The sequence below is a fragment of the Nesoenas mayeri genome, assembly GCF_963082525.1.
Source record: "Nesoenas mayeri genome assembly, chromosome: 5".
Taxonomy (NCBI): Eukaryota; Metazoa; Chordata; class Aves; order Columbiformes; family Columbidae; genus Nesoenas; species Nesoenas mayeri.
In genome coordinates, this window is record NC_137548.1 from 34,891,913 (window position 1) to 34,911,192 (window position 19,280).

Below are 19,280 nucleotides of genomic sequence, written 5' to 3' on the forward strand. Positions count from 1 at the left end.
TGTTTTTTTCGGAAAATGGGCACGTCAGACCTAACAGAAGAAAGACTACTAAAAATTTGCAAAAGAGGACAAGGAATTAAAACTGAACTGCAGGAAACACTTACTTTCTGAAAAGAAAAAAAAAAAAAAAGACAACCTTGCATTACACCAGTAACTGCAATAGGAAAGCTATCAAGTAAGCTTTGCCTAGTGGCATTTATGACAGCCCAAGACCATATTTCAACTTTAAGTGACCAAGGCACCATGACTAGAACCTCTTTTCACACTTGACAGATTCCAGCTCTAAATTAAAAACCAATCAACCAAACAAGACGGTACCATTGTAATTAGCATTAGTTCAGCAGCAGACCAATACACTTCTATAAATGACTTCATCACGAATATGTCTGAAAAGGAGAGGAATAATGTACAAAATTGAGGGAATAAACATTAGGTAACACCACTTTTGGGCTTGGATTGTTCAGATAACAGGTTTCTGGGAGTAGGGTAGAGTTTTCTGTTGAGAAAGGCAGGGGCATGGTACGGCACATCTGATGCTGATACACAAAGAAATTGCCTGTTTCTTGCTGTATCGGTTCTAAGAAAAAGAGAAGTATTGAATATTCCATATACTCCTTCCAAAGCTTTACTAGGATCCTTGCAATTCCTGTAATTTTTTTTCTCTGAACTCTTAACAAAGATTTTCATCTTTTCATTGCCTGAATTCTCCAACCCACCTTAAAGACAGATCAAGACCATCAACAGAAAGCAGAAATATTGCTATTACCTTTGTAGTGAATAAAAGCACATCAGTATGATTACTTACTGAACAAACTGTGATTAAAACAAGTTAATGCAATTTGTCATTTCCATTACTGTTAAACAGAACTCATGGCTTGTACTTTCCAGTACAGTGTAGTAACAAAGCTGATTGCTCCATCTTCAAAGAACTGCGCCATTTTCCTATGAATTTTCCAGTAAGATGCTGCTGTTTTTTTTTTTTACACAGGCAGTGTGATGCTCATTTCAGTAAATCCTTCCAGCAAGAATATCCAAATACTCTCTTGTCTCTATTGGATATATTTTACTTAATATACAGAAAAAAAAGACCATTCAATCAAAACAAGAACAAGACCAAAAATGTGTAGCTTACTTTGCAAAGACCAAAATCTTTCATAGTCCAAAAAACATTGGTTTATTTCTTCTCCAACATCTTAAAAGTTGACTTAATCCTACAAACGAGTACTTACTCTTTTGCAGCTTTTATGTTTCACAGTATACTTCTAAGTATGTATTCTCAGATAATTATAGCCCTTCAGGTGTTTGGCAGAATAAATAAATGCATTAGACTTTATTTTGCTTCAGGTATGCTTTAGGTGAATGTTACATACCATTTCTGGAATCAGATATCCATTACCCACACTGCATGGATTCTGTTACCTAAGATATTAGCAATTGTAAAAATGGAAAGAACAACATTTTTTAGCATAAATGTGTATAGATATTTAAGGACTGTTGCTAATGGTGTTTTGCATGTATTGCTGCAATTTTTATTTGCAATGTTCATCTAGAGGAAAACATTTTTTTCAACTTTTCTCTGAAGCTACTGGGTAGCTTGAGAAGATATTGTGGTCCAGACCACAGGCACATTCAAAGGAGAAAGTTTTGCCAGTGACTTAGCATACCCAGAGATTGTCATATACTTTGGAACAAAATTTACTACTAGACTTCTAGGATTTTTCTTTCATTTAAAAAATATTGTTCTGTATTTGGCCTCAAATCATACCACTGATAAGATGAATGCACAGCACACAGAAAGCACTAAGAACCAAAAGTGTTGCAGAAGTGATACGTGTGATTTAGAAAGAAAAGATCCAAGACAAAAGTTCACCGTGTTAGACAGATACCTTGGATTCATCATTAACCTGCCAGAGCTGAAAAGACTTTCTGATGCGGAATGCTTTGCTTTTTTCCCCCTGAAGAGTTTTTAGCAGAAAGTAGGTCAGAAAAAAACCTGGGTGATAAAAAGTGGAAGGTCCTTGAACTAAAGTGTACAGGCAGTGAACAATGTAAAATGACGTTATTTTATATGTAACACATATGACAAACTGATACAGAAAATTAATTACTCAGTAAACCCACGACTCCATTTTGAAAGGGGAATTTGTTCATTTCAGAACTTAACAGCAAGTATAAAACAATAAAGCCATCTTAAGACTGAACTCCACTTGTGTTATCTTTGAATTTTTTTAATACGTTGTCTTATGATTAAGACATTTGTTACTGTTTAACACATCATATAATTTATAATAATTCTCTACAGAACAATATAGTTAATTCAGTATCATCAATAACTTTATACAGATACAGTATCGAAGCCATGTCCTCTTTTGCTTACTGTCAAGTACAAAACAGCTTATACAGACTAAAAAAGCTACACAACACAGTTGTAGCGTACGGTCTTTTGTGCCTGATTGAAGTTTACAGTAGTGGCTTTTTGATCTTTCAGGACAAATAAACATGACACTACATAACGAACAATTGTGCAAACTCAGGCTTAGGAGGAAGACTTAACTACCTCCTTTTTCCAGAACTACTTTTCCCTGCTTTACTGCTGCTACTACCAGACTTGCTGGAAGATTTTGAAGAGAAAAGTCTTGTCATGAATTCAGAGACATCTGGCAGCTCATGGTTGGAATTCAGCATGTTCATGGACTGTTCCATCTCCTGCATGCAAAGATTAGATAACATTAATAGCCTGTAACAATTCTGGCTGTTTCTAAGGCATCAGTTGAAAGATTGTGTCAGGAAGATGTCAAATTTTCCCAAATACTGTTTTACTATTTGCAGTCCTCCAGGGTACATATTGCTACATATTTTTATGCAACCACAGCCAAATGCCCAGCTACACACACAAACATAAAATCGCAAAACTAAAAGCACTGGTTTATGGAAGAAGAGAACCATGTCTTAAGCAGTCTTACAGGGCAATCACCTAATTAAAACAAAAAAATTCTAAAATAAAAAAATACCATTACTTATTTTCAGCATTATTTTCCTCAATTTTTAAATTTAAGCTTTTATTTCAATATTAAGGTCTGTGTTCTCACAGATTTCACATACTTTTGTGTTTTCAAATTAGAATTATTTATGCTAAATCTAACAATTTTTTGAAGCTGTTGGAAGTGATTAGATATTTTTATTGCCATACTTTGTAACATCAAGGTATTAATGTACAGCAGCCAAGTTTGGTTTGATGAAAGGAAATACGAGATCATATTTCCAGCTATGCTTAATGTAACTTTAGAGCTTAGCATAGTGGCTCTATGAGGTGATTTAGTATGGTTTAAAAAACCACAACCAAACCCTGGAGTACTTTTACGGAATATAACAGCTGAACTGCATATCCACAATAAGATAATGCTTGTAGTAATTGCCAATTTAAGGAGGGATTGTCACCTTGCTCTTCTAGTTACCATTGAGAATGATACTGTTTCAACCGTTTTCAAGGCACAAATGAAGCAAAAGCTGTTATGGTAGCCTTTGTTATACATGCATCTATACTCTACCTGTACTTAATGCCTCTACAAGCACAGTTACAAAGTGACTAACATTCTATATAAACTAGTACTGTGCTGATTCCATGAAGAAAAAAAAAGCTAACTTGAAAAATGTAATATAAGCTCCATATTCTCCACAAACTAAGTGAAGCTGGATATATACTTCAGAATTTAGTACATGGTCATCTAGACAATGCCATTATAATCCAATCTTAAAAACTGCCTTCTCCTATTCTTTAAAGGTAATTTAAATTACAAGCAAAATTCCTTCAACTTAAAATTTTTCCTTGCCAAGTCATATCAGTCAGATAAGAACTAAATCAAAAACACTGATGGTTTAACCATCAGAATAGCTTGTCTGCAAGCAGTGTCAGATCAGTGAAAAACAAATAAATGATTTTTAAAAAATTCAGCTTCCAAAGAACACGCCTGTTTGAAGAATATGCTACAGATATCTAGCATATCTCTGTATCCTATTTTTAATCAAAATTAAAGCCAAAAGAGCACTACACAGCTCTGATACGCTTTTTATAGGTATTACTTTAAAAACAACAAAGACTCAGACACCTATAAAGTACTACTGAAGACAGTGGTCATTTAGAGGAAAAGGAGTCTAAATTAACCAAACCTTCAAAAAGCAGCCACTCAAGACAGAAAAGGCATACTTTTAAAAATAAGAAAAGATTCAGCAAACACCTTGAATCTCCATTTTGTCCTAGCCTTCTGCTATTCGGCATTTTGCATGATGAAAGGACAATAAATCAGATAATTTAATGATGACATTAAGACTCCATATCATATAGACTATTGTGACATCTGGATTAAACAGTCGTGTAAACTATGTGGTTTAGGTTAATAAATAAGAAACTCCCACATCATACTGTTCTCAACACGCTCGACACTCATTAAATGATGTCTGAAAATGAAAGGCTAGATTTAAACATAGTGCAGAAATACACTGAAAACTTACAGAAAAAATAGCCTTTGAGAAATTACATTTATTGCTTTAACTCTGGAAAACACCATTCATACTGTAATACTTTCAAAGCTACGTCAAACGATTTAATTCTGTGTTGTGCTGTTTAACAGCAAATTAATGAGTTGGAAATGTTAGAATTCATTGTTAGAACAGCAACACTGTATTAACTGAGTAAATTATGCCCATTAAGACTTCATTAAAAGTCCAGGTTTGTTTTTATTACTTTTCTGTATCCTAAAATCTCATTATCTTTGTTCTCTGTGTCTGCATCAATTGAACGTACTTACCCGTCTCATATCAGGGTCACTGGTGTTGACAACTTTAGGCAAAAGCACAAATATCAGTAATGGAAGAACCATCATCATCACCTACAGAGAAAACAGCAAATATTTCTTCAGCTTATTTGTTGCTCCAGATGCTTTCACACATATTGACATAAAACTTTTAGCTAAAGAGCCAAATTCTAGAACCCCTACATTCTGAGCCTGTAACCCAGTAACAGTAATCCCCTTGTCAGGAAAGAGACCAGGTAAAGAAGTATTACGTTTTAAACAACAGATTTCAAAGTTGAACCATTAAAGTAAATTCTTGATCTCTTTTTCAACTGATACAATTACAATCTTGCAACATGTTGATCTCTACACTACTAGAACACCACCATGTTGTCAAAGGAATCAGACTATGAGTTATTTTCAGAGGACGTACATTAACAAAGTTGGTATATAGGGGAGGAAAGGTCATGGAAAAACTTCCTACCCTGTTTCCCTGAAAATAAGACAGGGCCTTATATTAATTTTTACTACAAAAGACTTTACTTTTTTACATGTACAGCTGCCTGGATACTATTTAAGTTGACTTTTTAAATGAACTGTAACTAGGGCTTATTTTTGGAGTAGGGCTTATATTTCAAGCATCCTGAAAACTCATGCTAGGGCTTATTTTTGGGGTAGGACTTATTTTTGGGGAAACAGGGTTTTTGTAAACAAGTGGCAAGCAAACAAATCAATCCTCTCACAAGGGAAAAGTGTGCACATCTTTTCTCCATTATTTTATTCTTGGTATTCTGAAGAATAGCTATATTTGGACCCTTAGCATACTCTTAACCTTTGTGTGTTGCTTGCACATACCATAGGGTTCATAAGGAAATCTGTCCAGCCCCAAGATTCCCTCTTTATAAAGTATGACGGAGGTCCAGAAGACTTCATCTGAAGTGGGTATGGCAGCCTGACAACTTCAGAGGTTTTGATGTAATTCACGTATCTTGCTCTAATGAGCAAAATGTAAATAATTAAAAATATAAAGACAATATTTCATAAAAAATAAAGACTCAGTGATAATATTCCAAAAAAAGTTTTAATAATAGACTACGAACAAAACTATCTGCTAGGCACCATCAGCTAGGCTTCAGTCTTCAGAGCTAACTTCTCTTTGCAGCATACTTTATGGAATAAAATATACTTTACCTTTTTTCCAGGCTAGCTATTAAGCAGGCTGAAAAACCTGATGTGGAAAACAGACCTGCCGATCAGAAATATCAGCACTATTTGCTCAAATGTGATTTCTGCAAAACATTTTTTCATACCTTGGTAAGGAGGAAGAAAAGCTACAATGTTTAAACAGAACATACAGCTTTGAACAGCATAGCATAGCTTAAACTGAGTTTGATCAGGGCAACAATCATTTATATATGAAGTTAATACTATCTTTTCCCTAAGTGCATTAATTTGCATCTATCAATACTGAATCTCAGACTTTATTACTTTATAAGGTCTTCCCACAGTTCTTCACTAGTATTCTTCACTTGGGCCTAGTATTTAGATAGTTACTTGTTTGTCACTCTTCACCCATTTTTCATGATTTATGAATATTTACCTACCTTGTGCAACTCCAGGATGACTTCTATTACAAGAGAAATTTATTACTTCTGAATTTGTCACCAAATGTTCATCAACAGAATGCCTTTCCCTCCTACCTTATGACTACGTATTTTCTTCAAACACTTTAGAGATTTCATGTAGATCTTATCTGTTATCCATATACTGTTTCCTCTTTCTAAGAATTCCAGGGTTTTTTTTAAGGCAGAACTTTCCTTAGAAAAGCATAGTTGACATTTTCCTCATGTATCACATTTTTTCATTCTCCCAACTCTAACCCCTCATTACAATTTCAAACTGTCTGACTGGTAGACATGTCAAGCCTAATGGTACTTTGCTCTGCAGACACATCCTAACAATTTACTTCATGTCAAATTTGTTACCTCTAGTCCTCAGATACCAAAACCGTGCTAAGTGAGACATTATGCCCACTACTGCATCTATTTCACCAAGTTCCTTTCATATTCATTAATTGTTGTCAATGAGATACTGCCTAACAAAGTACAAAAATAAACATTTCATAAAGTCTGGAAAAAAAAAAAAATCTAAGCACAAATTGTGCTATTATTAACATATTGTTTGCACTGTTTTCAGTTTGAGAATTCAATGTCTAAACTCCTCTAAAAACACTGTTGTAGCATATATACTGATTTTTGTACTCCTAAAATGTAATGGCATCTTTTATAAGATACTGTAAAAGACAAACTTGAAGTTAAGATACTACATGCGTGCCTGTACAAAGACAAATGAACCACAAACATGTTCATTTAAATGAAAATCACCTTATTAGATACGATAGCCATTTTTCCGTATTACTTACTGAAGAGTTTGCAGTTACAGATACACAGTTATAGTTGGCGAATCTGGACGTAACACAAAAAAAAAACTAATGATGTGACGGGAATACTGCAGGCTGGCAACTACTACCGTTTGCCAGTAACTGTAAGCAGCATTTTACGGAGGTATAGCAGAAGTATTTTAGAATTAGAATGAATTAGAACTTAGTTGTGCCAAATCTTGACAGAACATTTCCCAAAAGAGAAAAGAAAAAGGGAAGAAGGAAAAAAAAGGTATCGGTAAAAGATAAAGCAATTAACTGATTTATGTCTAGATTTTGTTTCAGGATGGCTGCATAAGAAAATAACAAAAGTAAACAAATCGAAGGACGCTTGTTACCCATTTCCTCTTACTTAAGGCCATAAATACAAAACAACGAAAGAAATCAGATTTTGTATTTTAAGAAACGTGCTCTTAGAAGTGATTTTAAAAGCAGCTGAAACACATGGCCTGAAATGCAACATCAGATCTGCAATACTGTTTACATTATTTCATATACTGTGCTGTCAGGCATACTTAATAGACCAATACAGAGGCAAATCAAGAAAGGCTCACCTCATTTTGCCTTTTGAAGTGATGTCAACTCGCACGGGCTCAAATTTATGAGCAGGGGATATAACTTCCACTACATAAGATCCTGAAGGTACATCATGAACCACAAAACTTCCATCTGTCCTGAAAAAAAAAGTAAGTTCCACTACATTTCAATACGTTCCAGTACACAAGAGAGGGTGCTTTATTTTTTAAATAAACTGTAATAGTATAATTTTCTATTATAATATAATGACAATGACCAACAGGAAAATTAAAATCGCTCTGCACTCAAAATATCAAACCCCTTAAGGTCATCAACACGCGTCAGAACAGCAGCAGAAATTACCAGTTATGTTAAAGACTTTCTCACGCCCTCAAGCTATTGTGTTGCTGGAGGAATAATTTAATACCCTAAGTAAGACCTGAAATTGTTAGATTTCATGTTTTCAAATGATGGAGGATTTGAAATACACCTTCCTTCCTCCTTCCAAAATAAATACAATGAAGTTTACTTTGTTTCGGTACTTCCGCTGGAAGAAAAAAAAAAAAAAAAAAAAATGACATCTTACATAGCGTGGGTAGATATTAGAGATTACTTGCAACGCACAAAAATTGTGGTTTGTGTCTTTATTGCAAAATAGAGGTTTTTACTTTTAATTGCTCCCTTTAGGACCAGCCCACACTGGAAGGCTCTATCAAAACAATAAGGAAACTAAAAGAGTTCTGAACATACACATAGAAGGGATTTTTAGACAGACTGCTTTTATTTTAAAATATGAACATTCAACATCATTAAAATATTGGTAAAAAGATACCTGAATGCTTCAGCACCAGTTGCCATTAAAATAAAGTATAGAAGTTTGTAGTTTTCTTCCTACATGCTTCCAGAAGTTTCCAGGAAGAAAAACTTAAGTGTTCTCTACCCTTTTAAAATTAACATAAATGATATCTCTCCTAAAAATCAGGATTCAAAGTTAAGACAAAAAGAAAGAGTTGTTCAAAGGGGAAGAAAAGTAATAAAACCTGATACATTAGAAACTTGTATCAGGAAAATGAATAAGTGAGCCCTGTTAAAAGTAAACTGTCAAAAAGACTTTTGTCCTTGTCTCCTTCACACAAGGTCTCTCTCTCAAAGATGCACATCACCCAAGGACCTTGCCACCACAAAGACAGAAGCATAGAAACAATACTGCGTAGATGGGTTTCACTAATACTTTATGTGATGATTTGAACCCCTAAGAATGCTTACACTATCTTACGTTGCAACTGCCACGTTTCCCTAAGAATTTCCTTATATTTTTTCATTCTTTATAGTATTATTTTGATAAAATTATAGTTTTTTTCTAAATATTTATTTATATGACAGAGCAAATTTTCACTTAATATATCCGGATCCAATACTGCCTCTTTAGAAACAAAAAAAAAAAAAAAAGAAAAAAGAGAAAAAGTTTCATTTTTGTTATGGTAGGGAAACTAATCAGATTTGTAAAAATGCTTGTACTAGAGAATGACTCCTGAAATACTCAGAAAAGCAACTTTGCTATGTCAAATACTTATTTTCTTCTTTTCTATAGCCGGAATGACATCCATGTAATATGTAATCAAAACGTGCCTGAGAGATAGTGACAAAAGATGGTGACAAATATATCCTCTGATATACCAAATGCATTTAAATCTGTCACCAGAAGTGAAGGATCTTTCTACTGAGCCTGAAATACCAGTTATTTAAGAAAACCATTCTTTCTTCTGACACAGTTTTTACTAAAAGTATATTGCCATGCAATACTGTGCTTATTACAACTGACAAAAATATACCAACATTGAAGCATTTTTGCTAAAATGTACCACGCTTATGGTAGCGCAACTTCTACCAATGTTTATAAAACTGAATAACTTATATATATAATATTGCTTGGCTTTAAGTTATATCAATACAATTTGATATACCTATAAACAGACATATCAAATTAATGTAACCAATAGAGCTTGAAATCTGGGTTACACTGTCGTAAATATGGTGTGCTCTTAGCTAACACTATTTCCTCGTATTTCAGACAAATGCAGTTCCAAGAAAGCATCTGGAAACTTACCAATTCCATATTTATTAAATCAGCTCCTAAATATGTCAAGCCCCCACAACTTGGTTTTACTGGCTTATCAGATACTACACTGACAAGATTCTGCAAGTTTTGCACACTAAAATCTGTTGTGTTAACCTACTGACAGTTCCCAGAGTCAAACTTAAGTTCAACTTTTACTGAAGAGGAAATAATCAAAAATTACAGGTATTTATGAGGTGGTGTATCTTAATTCCACACAAACTTTCTCATTTTTGATACACAATTTAAAAAGCAATGTATTATATCATATTAAAATAGTAAAGAGGATTTTAGAATTAGTTTCTACACCTGAAACTATGAGATTAGTTCAGCTCTGAATTCTGAGGACATTTTCTGTGTCTCAGTATCTCTAGATCCTCTGCCGATCTGAATATTCCCACTACCGTTGTGATTCTTTACAGCTTCCAAACGCACTTGCATAATTTTGTGTGAAGGAATAAAATCGTATGGCTTCCACTGGTACTGTGAAAAAGCTTTTCACGAATACTGTGACAGGTAACTACAGATACCACTATAACTTTCTGCCACAAATAAACATTTCTCCAGAATGAGCAAATTCTTAACTGAACAGAAGGTTTCAAAAAAAGTGACAAAATTTATGCCCACAAAAGCTGAGACCAAACACTGCACTCCAGAACTTAATTTAAACGTGTTCGGTTTTTAAATATATTTTTTTAAATTAAAACCTAATGCATTTTCTTTTATCTCTAACAAGCAAGCAGCCTTGGTCATCAATGCGGTTCCGTCTGCAGGGGGCTGAGAACACGCACAGGTTGGCAGCACAGGCCCGGCCGTTTCTACCGCCTCACAGAGCACGGAGCGGCTGTCCCGGAGAAGCCAGGGCCGGCCGCCACGCGCCCCGCCGCGCTGTGCGCTGCTCACGGGGACAAGGCCGCTGCGGCGCGGGACCGGTCGCGCTGCCACCGCCGGCCGCCATCTTACGGCCGCGGCAGGGCGGCCCAGCCGCTCAGAGGCGCGGAGGTTGCGCGCACCTCCGAGCGGACACGCCGCAGAGGGCGGCACCGGCTCCAGCCCGCCCAGGGACCATGGCCGCCCCGCCGGGCCCGAGCCCCCCGCCCCGCCCGCCGCTCACTTCAGGAAGCCGACGTGCTCCTCCCCATCCACAAGCACCCGGGCCCCCGCGATCCAGTCCTGCGGCTTCACCCCGGGCACCACGGCCCGGCCCTCGATCTTAAACCGCTCTCCAAGACCCCCGCCGCCCAGCGGCTCCGCTGTCCCGACAGCCTCCGAGCCGCAGGCGACATGGGGCAGCGGCGCCGCCAGCAGCCAGAGCAGCGCCAAGCCCGCGGCTCCCTTCCGCGCCGCCATCTCCTCCGCCGCACGGGGCAAGGGCCACGGACCTGCCGCGCCTGCGCACCAGGCGGGCGGAAAGAGCGCGGCCGCCGCGCCGTCGGGTGGCGTACGGAGCACTGGCGAATAGGAGCGGGGGAGCTGGGTGCCATGACGGGTAGCGAGGCGGAAGTGCTGCTGCGGGTGAGGCGCTGCAGCGCCCGAGCGCCGGTGCTGGCCGGACAGACGGAGCTTCCCTTGGAGCACGGCAGAGGGAGCGGGACCCGAACGGGTCCGCCCGCCCTGCTGCCCGCGTCCACACGAGAGAGTGCAGGCCGCGGGGAAGCCCCCACCTCGGGCAGAGCACCGGCAAGGCCGCGCGACACCGGCCCCGCCCCGGGGGCCGTACAGGTGCTCCCGGGCTGGCTGTTCGTGGGCGTCGTTCGGACCTTGCACCTGGGGCTCTTGGGCCCCCAAAGCAGCACAGTTGCTAAAAATGTTTCGCGGGGCTCGCTCTGTCTTTGCGGCACGGGTATCTTGCAACCCGGATAACCTGTCCCTGTACACAGCTCTTCAACAATTTGCTTATTTCGAGATGAGAAATGGAGTGGGTGATGAAAGGACGGGGAGAGGTCCTTTGTTTTTCAATTTGTGAGTAAGAGAAAAAATATTGCGGTACTGAATATGTGGAAAGACGCAAATGCAAACCTGAAAAACATAAATGTGTAAAAAGTAAATGAATCTTCGGTGGTAACAGATGGATCCGTTTAGAATTAAGATATTTTAGTATGAATTTAAATCCTAATAGTTACCATACAGAGAAGAATAAGTGTTTTCTAAGAAAAAGTTACAGAAAAGCTTACAAATGAAAAATATTAAGATTGGTTATAAACTGAAGACTTGAAGTGTCTTAACCAGTGGTTTATAGTGCTGCAGTTTATTTCTGATCAATAACTAGAACTTGTTGACAGTACAATACTATGAAAAGCTGTTACTTACTGGGCAGCCGCAGGGTTATAGGAGAAACCAAGAGGCTGTAATAGCTCCCCTACCCCTATTTTCCCCTGACGCAGAACGTCCTGTTACATCATACGTATTCATTGTCACGTTGTGGCTACAATTGCTTCCTTTTTACCTCTTGTGTTGAAGTTAATTACTGGCCGTGTTGAAAACATTTAATTATTAAGCATGATTATGTTAGAGATTATGAACCTGGTCATCACCTGATACTCAATAAAAAATATTGTATTATACAAGGCATGATTTTGAAGGTGTATGTCATCCCATGTCTACTTTGTACACAACCAGGAAGACATGATCGATGAGGTTCTTCTGTCACATAAACTCACAAAAGCAAGAAACTCCAGCAGTTTCAAGTGTGGAAATCTAAGATTGATAGAACTGATGAGTGCTAGAAAGTAGCTTCTCTGAACTGAAAAACTTTCAGCATCACTTTTTTTCAGTTTTTGTTAGTGAAGCACATACTTACCAATAGAATCAGTAAACAGCAGGATTTTTGTTAAAGCCAGAGACACAATGGTGTTACCAGTGTAAGACCACAGAAAGACATTTTCTTCACAGTGATGTGTCAGGTACTAATTTGCATATGCAGTTAGTGTAAAAATCCTCCTATTTTCTAAATATCCTCAAGGAACTGTATTAGGGTACTGTTAAGACCACACAGAATGATCGTGCCCTCCACTTTCAAGGACTTCCTCAACCAAAGACTTTATTTTTATAATCTAGCTAATACAGTTACTTGATTTAAAGTCTTGTGAACCCAAAGAAAATAAAACCTCATTTGTTCTTTCACACTAATCCAAGAAGCTTCTCTCTGTATCATCCTGCTTGCAAACAGACATGTTACTTAAACAGCCTCTTGGCTAGAATCCCATCTTCATGTAGAAATCCTGACTGTGGGAGAAACTTTCATTTCAGAAGCATGTCTTTATTTTTATATATGTAAAGTGTCTAATACCTGTATTGGCATGCAAAAATTTTCATGTTACCTAAACAGCCTCTTCCTCTCTCACTGTGCAATTTCTTTACATATTAATAGCTCTACTTCATACAAACAGAGAAATAGGTAACCATATTTTTAAGTGTACACAACTGAGAAAATAATTTTGTTGATTACTGTCTTTTCGATTAAGACCAGCTATAACAGCATCTCATTTGAGTGGATTGCACAATGCTATTTGAGAGTTTTGATAACATGCTGTGCGTGTTTGCCTTCTAGGTAAAAAGAACAAAACTCAAAAGCAGTACGAATGGAATAAAAGAAATAAAAATGTCCAGGTATAAATTTATCAAAATATAACCAAATAAAACAGATTACTCATTTTCTTAGTACATCATCTGGGAGATGCTACCTGTTTGGTTTTTCTTTTGTTAGTTTGTTGTTGTTGTTTGTTTTGGGTTTTTTTGGGGGGGTGGTGTGTGGGTGTTTTGTGTGTGTGTGTTTTGCTTTGTTTTGCTTGGTTGGTTTTGGTTTTTCATTTTTGTTTGTTTGTTTCTGGAAGGAATTTCACTATGAGCAAAGTTGTGTCTGTAGGTTGATGTCAGGTGAATCCCTGATCAGAAACACAGACAAAACTGCCAAGCAACAGTTCAGTTCAGCTGAAACAACCAATTCCATCAACCTCCTGAAAGTGTAATCAAGGATGACCTCCACGTTTTATAGCTTTCTCTTCATCGATGGATTCACTCCCTGAGTAACAGCTATGGAGAAACTGGCAAATTTCTGAGAAGTTCTACCCTGCTCACAAGCAAATTTCCAGTTTTGTCTGAGTTACTTCAACCAGCTGTCACTAATGCTACAGAACTGTCAGGCAGGTGGATGAGAGCTGACAGTCCCTAATGGATTGAACAAAGATGAGGTCTAGACTAATACAATGCCATCACACTGATAACACTGAAATCCGTATCTCCAGATTATTGGCACTTTTGGTATCATGTACAAACTGAAAAAGCAGCGGAGACACATTAAATCCCTCTGAGCTCTCCAAACACAGCATCAAAATCCATGAGCATCATAGCTGTTTACAGAGAATCATGTAGTCTGGGATACTGGCAGATACTCTTTCAGTAACAATGGAGGATTTTTTCTCTCCTTGGGGTAAAAGGAGTTTACAAAAATGTAGCAGAATTTATTTTTGTGCTGAATCCTTTTCACAGTCTGAATGCTAGCACAATTTGCTATATAAATTTTTTGCTTATAGTTTACCATTAGTAAAGCATTTTTGTGAACTTTAATTCACCTTTGAACATCTCAGTGCAATTGCTCTGAAAACTTCTCTTTCTATAAAGCTGACAGCACTTTGGCTAATATTTAAATATTTTGCTCTGAAAATGTAGGTGATACTGTCATTGATATTAGTTTACTGTAATACAATGGACCACAAGCAGCAGCAGTGAAGTCCGGTCTGGGCATAATTCAGGCAGCGCTATTCAGAGACTTTCAGCAGACCAGCAGGGAGCAGCTTCAGCTGTCTGTCTCGAATCTACTGTAGCCTTTGCCACAGCCCCACCATGTCACTGTACAGATAATGAACACCCAGCGTGAGCAATGCTGGTTCACAAATGTCAGTGGAAACAAACATACAGACCTGGCTGATAGGAAGAATATATAAGAATTGGATGTGCATCAGAATATTCATACCTACATGCTTTTTTTTTCTTTTAAGCAACTAATTAAAGGTGAGAAGAAATTTAAAAATGCCCATCCAAGGGAGGAGATCTATGAGAATACACAAACTGAAGGTAGATGGAAGAATTCAGCATAAAGGTACCATGAAAGGCCACAACTAATAAACTCATTGACTGAGCTGTCTCACAAGGAGCTTTACTATGATTAAACAGAGAATTAACAAAAATCGGGCAGCATATTTATTCCAGCACTGATTTTTTTTAAAAATAAATTTATTGTAGTGTGGAATTATTTTGCCACCTACCGGCAACATGTAGTACTACACTATAAAAGTTTACTTAGTTTAACATAAAACACAGGCAGAACACATCAGGATTACAGCTGGATTCAGTGACAGTCTTTGTATTGTCCTGAGTATAAGATGCCCTGAGAGGGTCCTACTTCTGACTCAGGGCAGAAAGGTACGCCGACCGCCACCTTGACTTGCTCCAGAATACCAGCCTGCTTCAAAAATCTTGCCTGTTAGTGCTCTGGATGCTTTCCTACACTCCACCTCTGACAGACTAGGTTGTAGCATGGAGGGTGTTGGGCTCTTCTTCCAAGTAGCAAGTGGTAGGACGAGAGGAGATGGCATCAAGTTGTGCCAGGGATGTTCAGATTGGATATTAGGAAAACTTATCCATGGAAAGAGTTGTCAGGCATTGGAACAGGCTGCCCAGGGAAGTGGCCAAATCACCATCCCTTGAGGTGTTTAAAAGACATACAGATGAGGTTCTTAGGGACATGGTTTAGTGCCAGAGTTAGGTTATAGTTGGACTCAATGATCTTGAGGGTCTCTTCTAACCTAAATGATTCTATGTTGGGGCATAAATTTTCCTAATCCCCTGTAAAGTCAGTTGCTCTCAGAATACTCTCTCCATCTCCAATGCACCTATCCCCACAGCCTGGAGTCAACATGTACAACTGAAGATTTTTCTGCCTCAGAGAACTGATCTTCATCTACCCCCTCGTTTGCTCTCACTTCAAATTGACCAGACAAACTTCATTGGTAATGTTTGAGATTCAGATGCCTTCCCCAAGGTTTTGCTCTATGTTGAAGAGCATCCAAAAAAAGCTGAGTCATGAAACAGGTTTCTTGTATTTTGACACTCTGCATTATCAGCTCCCACACTGTACAGCTTTGTGAATGAGCCTCTTCACTTTTTCCTTAAATATGTTACTAGGCAGACAGGCACTGGAAGATCCAGTGCTCCAGAACTCAGCATTGCCCTATTTTTCAACACCAGTCCTACTTGATACTTCTATTTCAGGCTTACCATACCTCCATTTTCCACCTCCAGTCTCAGTATTTTTTTTGTCAGGAATGAATTGTTTCCACCTTTCTGATAATATATGTCCAAAACCATAAAAAGATACTGTTTAGTACACTTTTCACAGGAGATAACAAATGCTGACACTGAGATTGCCAGATGATTGCCAATTTTGTCTGGTTGCAGTTGACTGATCTTTACTGAACTCAAATTTCGTTCTTTGGTGGAAGATAAGTAATTATTAGTTCAAGTGCAGGGGAAAGGAGCATTTTGTTTTGTTTTGTTTTGTTTTTTTTCTGTAAAAATTTCCAGACCCCTTCTTGCAAGAATATGAGTGTAACATGATAGTAACCTGGAAGCTGGTTTTATAGTACTTTGACTACAGTCCCCATCTGCTCCTGTTCACCATAAAATTTGTCCCTCCATCTCTGTTAAGCAGCAGTTGTGCATAAATCATGCAAGCAGTGTGTTTAACTACAGCATGCATGAAACAGACTACATAAGAAGCAATGCCACACAGAACGGTGCTACACACATCCTCAGATTCCGGTGTTGTTGCCTGTACGGACACACCTGTAATCACTCATGTGAGGCTATTCATACAATGACATATCACTGTGACATCTGGTTTCCAAAAATATAAGCGGTTTAAAATCTTTGTTTCTTGGTATGCAGTCTAAATGCTGTGTTGTTTTTTACATCTGGAATCTACTTCCGTAAGGCCACAAGGTGGCCTCCACATAATAGAACATTATCACATTCTTTACAGAATGACATATGAAAGCATTTTTTTTGCTTTACTGCAGCATTGCTAATAAATACCACAAAATAACACTCTTGTATATCAAGCTCAAGAAGCAATTCACATGATGTGTAGAACTGGTTCACATTGGACAGCAGATCAGAGCAACACAAAGCAGCCGCGAGTGCTTTGGCAGGATGGTCTACCACAGAAAATCCTGTTCAGGAAGCGAGCAACAGGTTCACAGTCAGAGCAGGTCTGCAGGTTGTCCGTGCTGCAGAGGGTCTGGGAAATCCTGGGTCCGACAAGCACAGGGCTGCGGCAGTTCAGACAGCCTTAGGCATTTCCTTGCGTTAGGCTACAGTTGCTTCTGTGCTAGGAGAAACTGAAGAAAAAGCCCAAAGGCAGCACAGAACCTCCTTCTGGCTAGAAGTTCAGGCATTTCTGGCCCATCATGAAAACTGATGATGGTTTTCAGGGGGCTGATTGACAAAAGGCCGCTAATGATTGGTTTGCACCATTTCTAAGCCCACCTTAATTTTTTGGGGGTCTTCATTTTACACAATTTATAGTGAGACTTAGAACTAGAACAACGCAATTTTAATTGGAGTAGCATTTTCTAGATGATAAACCTTCTCTTTGGTGTATCAAATGTTGTTACAAAAACTATTACAGTGTGTACTGTTAGCAAATCTGGATTAAAATTATATATGAAAGTAGTAAAACTTGTGCACTTGAATTATTTGACAAAGCAAGAGAAACAAAACTGGGCCTTCAACTCAATCTATTGAAAATAACAGTGAATGCAGTTGGCTATTTCTTGATCTCAGAAATAAACATTTCTGCCGTGCCTTTTTTGTTTTCTTTCCTGAAGTTTTAGCTATTCCTACTGCTTATCTTCAGCAGTAGCTGTGGAAACTTTTTTTTTTCTTTAAAAACACATTCTGGCTGTTCTTGAGAAGCTGAGAACTGTAACTGTGCTTTGCTTTAACCTCCTCTGTACATACTTTCCTGTACAAGACTGGCATTTGATATATATAACCTTACACATGCACAGCTGATACCTGAGTTTAGCAGCTGCTGCTTTGAAATTCAACACTTAGAAGAATAACTGCTGATAGCTTTTTCCTATTGTCTTGTTCCAGTGTATGGGTCCATGATTCTTCTGTAAGCAATTTCAAGCTGCTATTGAAATAAGCAACTTTTGTTGTTCTACCCTTAAATCTTTGTCTTGTTTATCTGAACGAAATAATTTGGAGGTGTGTTACACCTCTACCACACTGTAAAAAAGCTAAATATGAATCCTGGTTATGTTTAACATGCATTCCTATTTGTGTAGGCTTTTATGCTGAATTGATCAGGCTATGCAAGTGAAGACTTGCCTTAATGAGCCCAAGTTAGTACCTCAGAGAACTGCTCAAATGAACCACTGTGGTGAATTGCACACATTATCCATCATTAATCAATGGCAAACAAGCTCATTTTCTATGCGTTGTTACATTGCTATTCAATGTGTTAAACAGCTTCATTAAAGCAATGTGATTAGCAGCTTAGCAATAAGTAGTAGTATTTCCTGTTTGACTCAAACATCAACCCGAGACTAGAGGTAAAGAAGAATCCTGTGGGACAATAGTTCAGCCTGAAGCAGGATTTGCCATTTCTCAGATCAGTGCTGTGGGTTTAAATTAAGTAATTTTAGATTCATAATACAAGCTTTATCATATATATATATATATTTTTTTTTTTTCCAGTTGCAGCATGAAGCATTGTACTTGCCATATAATTCATGGGTCTGGATGCCCAGGTTTTTTTCCTCAATTTTTTGAGCTATGTAAAAATGGGTCTATTGTGTATTTCTCATATGACAGTTTGTTAAGCTCTTGGAAAACAAAACAAAACAAAACAGTAGCATAAGTGACCCTCAAATGCCTCTTCTCCCCCTCTAGCTACTTGCTTCATTATTTGTAACTGCATTTGACAGCAGGCTCCTGGGAGAAGCTCTGTATAGTGTCTGGTGAAATCCAGGGCCTGCTGGAAGCAGTAGGTTTGCCAGATAGCAGGAGCCCTGAATTTAATTTTGTATTTTGCTTTTAGAACTTTTATTTTAGGCAAATAAAACAACAGTGATCCACAGAACAGTTATTGCATGATTTAATTTATAAGCTTTTAATGTCTCCTGCAAGCCTGAAGAATTCAGCAAAGCATTTTATAAGTGGTGTTCACTCCAGGTGACAGAGACTCTAATGTCTAGTTTAGAACTATTTTGTGCATACCTAAAGATGTGCTTTTAGATATTGACATGTCAAAATAAGAAGTACTGGAAGGGAGAAGCAAAATTAAATAACTGTCAGGGCTAGTTTGTATTCACGCAAGAGCTGGGGGCCAGGGGAGGGAGAAAGAAATAAA

At 38.0% G+C, this 19,280-nt stretch overlaps 1 protein-coding gene across 1 annotated transcript; it reads right to left on the reverse strand.

Annotated features, from left to right (window-relative positions):
• Positions 1–1,022: 1,022 nt before the first annotated feature.
• EMC7 (ER membrane protein complex subunit 7) lies at positions 1,023–11,229 on the reverse strand. Its single transcript, XM_080345099.1, has 5 exons — positions 10,977–11,229; positions 7,785–7,904; positions 5,646–5,784; positions 4,806–4,886; positions 1,023–2,706 (listed from the first exon to the last, which is right to left on the reverse strand). Exons 1-5 carry the CDS (start codon positions 11,210–11,212, stop codon positions 2,554–2,556), a joined length of 729 nt encoding a protein of 242 aa, XP_080201225.1. The 5' UTR covers positions 11,213–11,229; the 3' UTR covers positions 1,023–2,553.
• Positions 11,230–19,280: the final 8,051 nt, after the last annotated feature.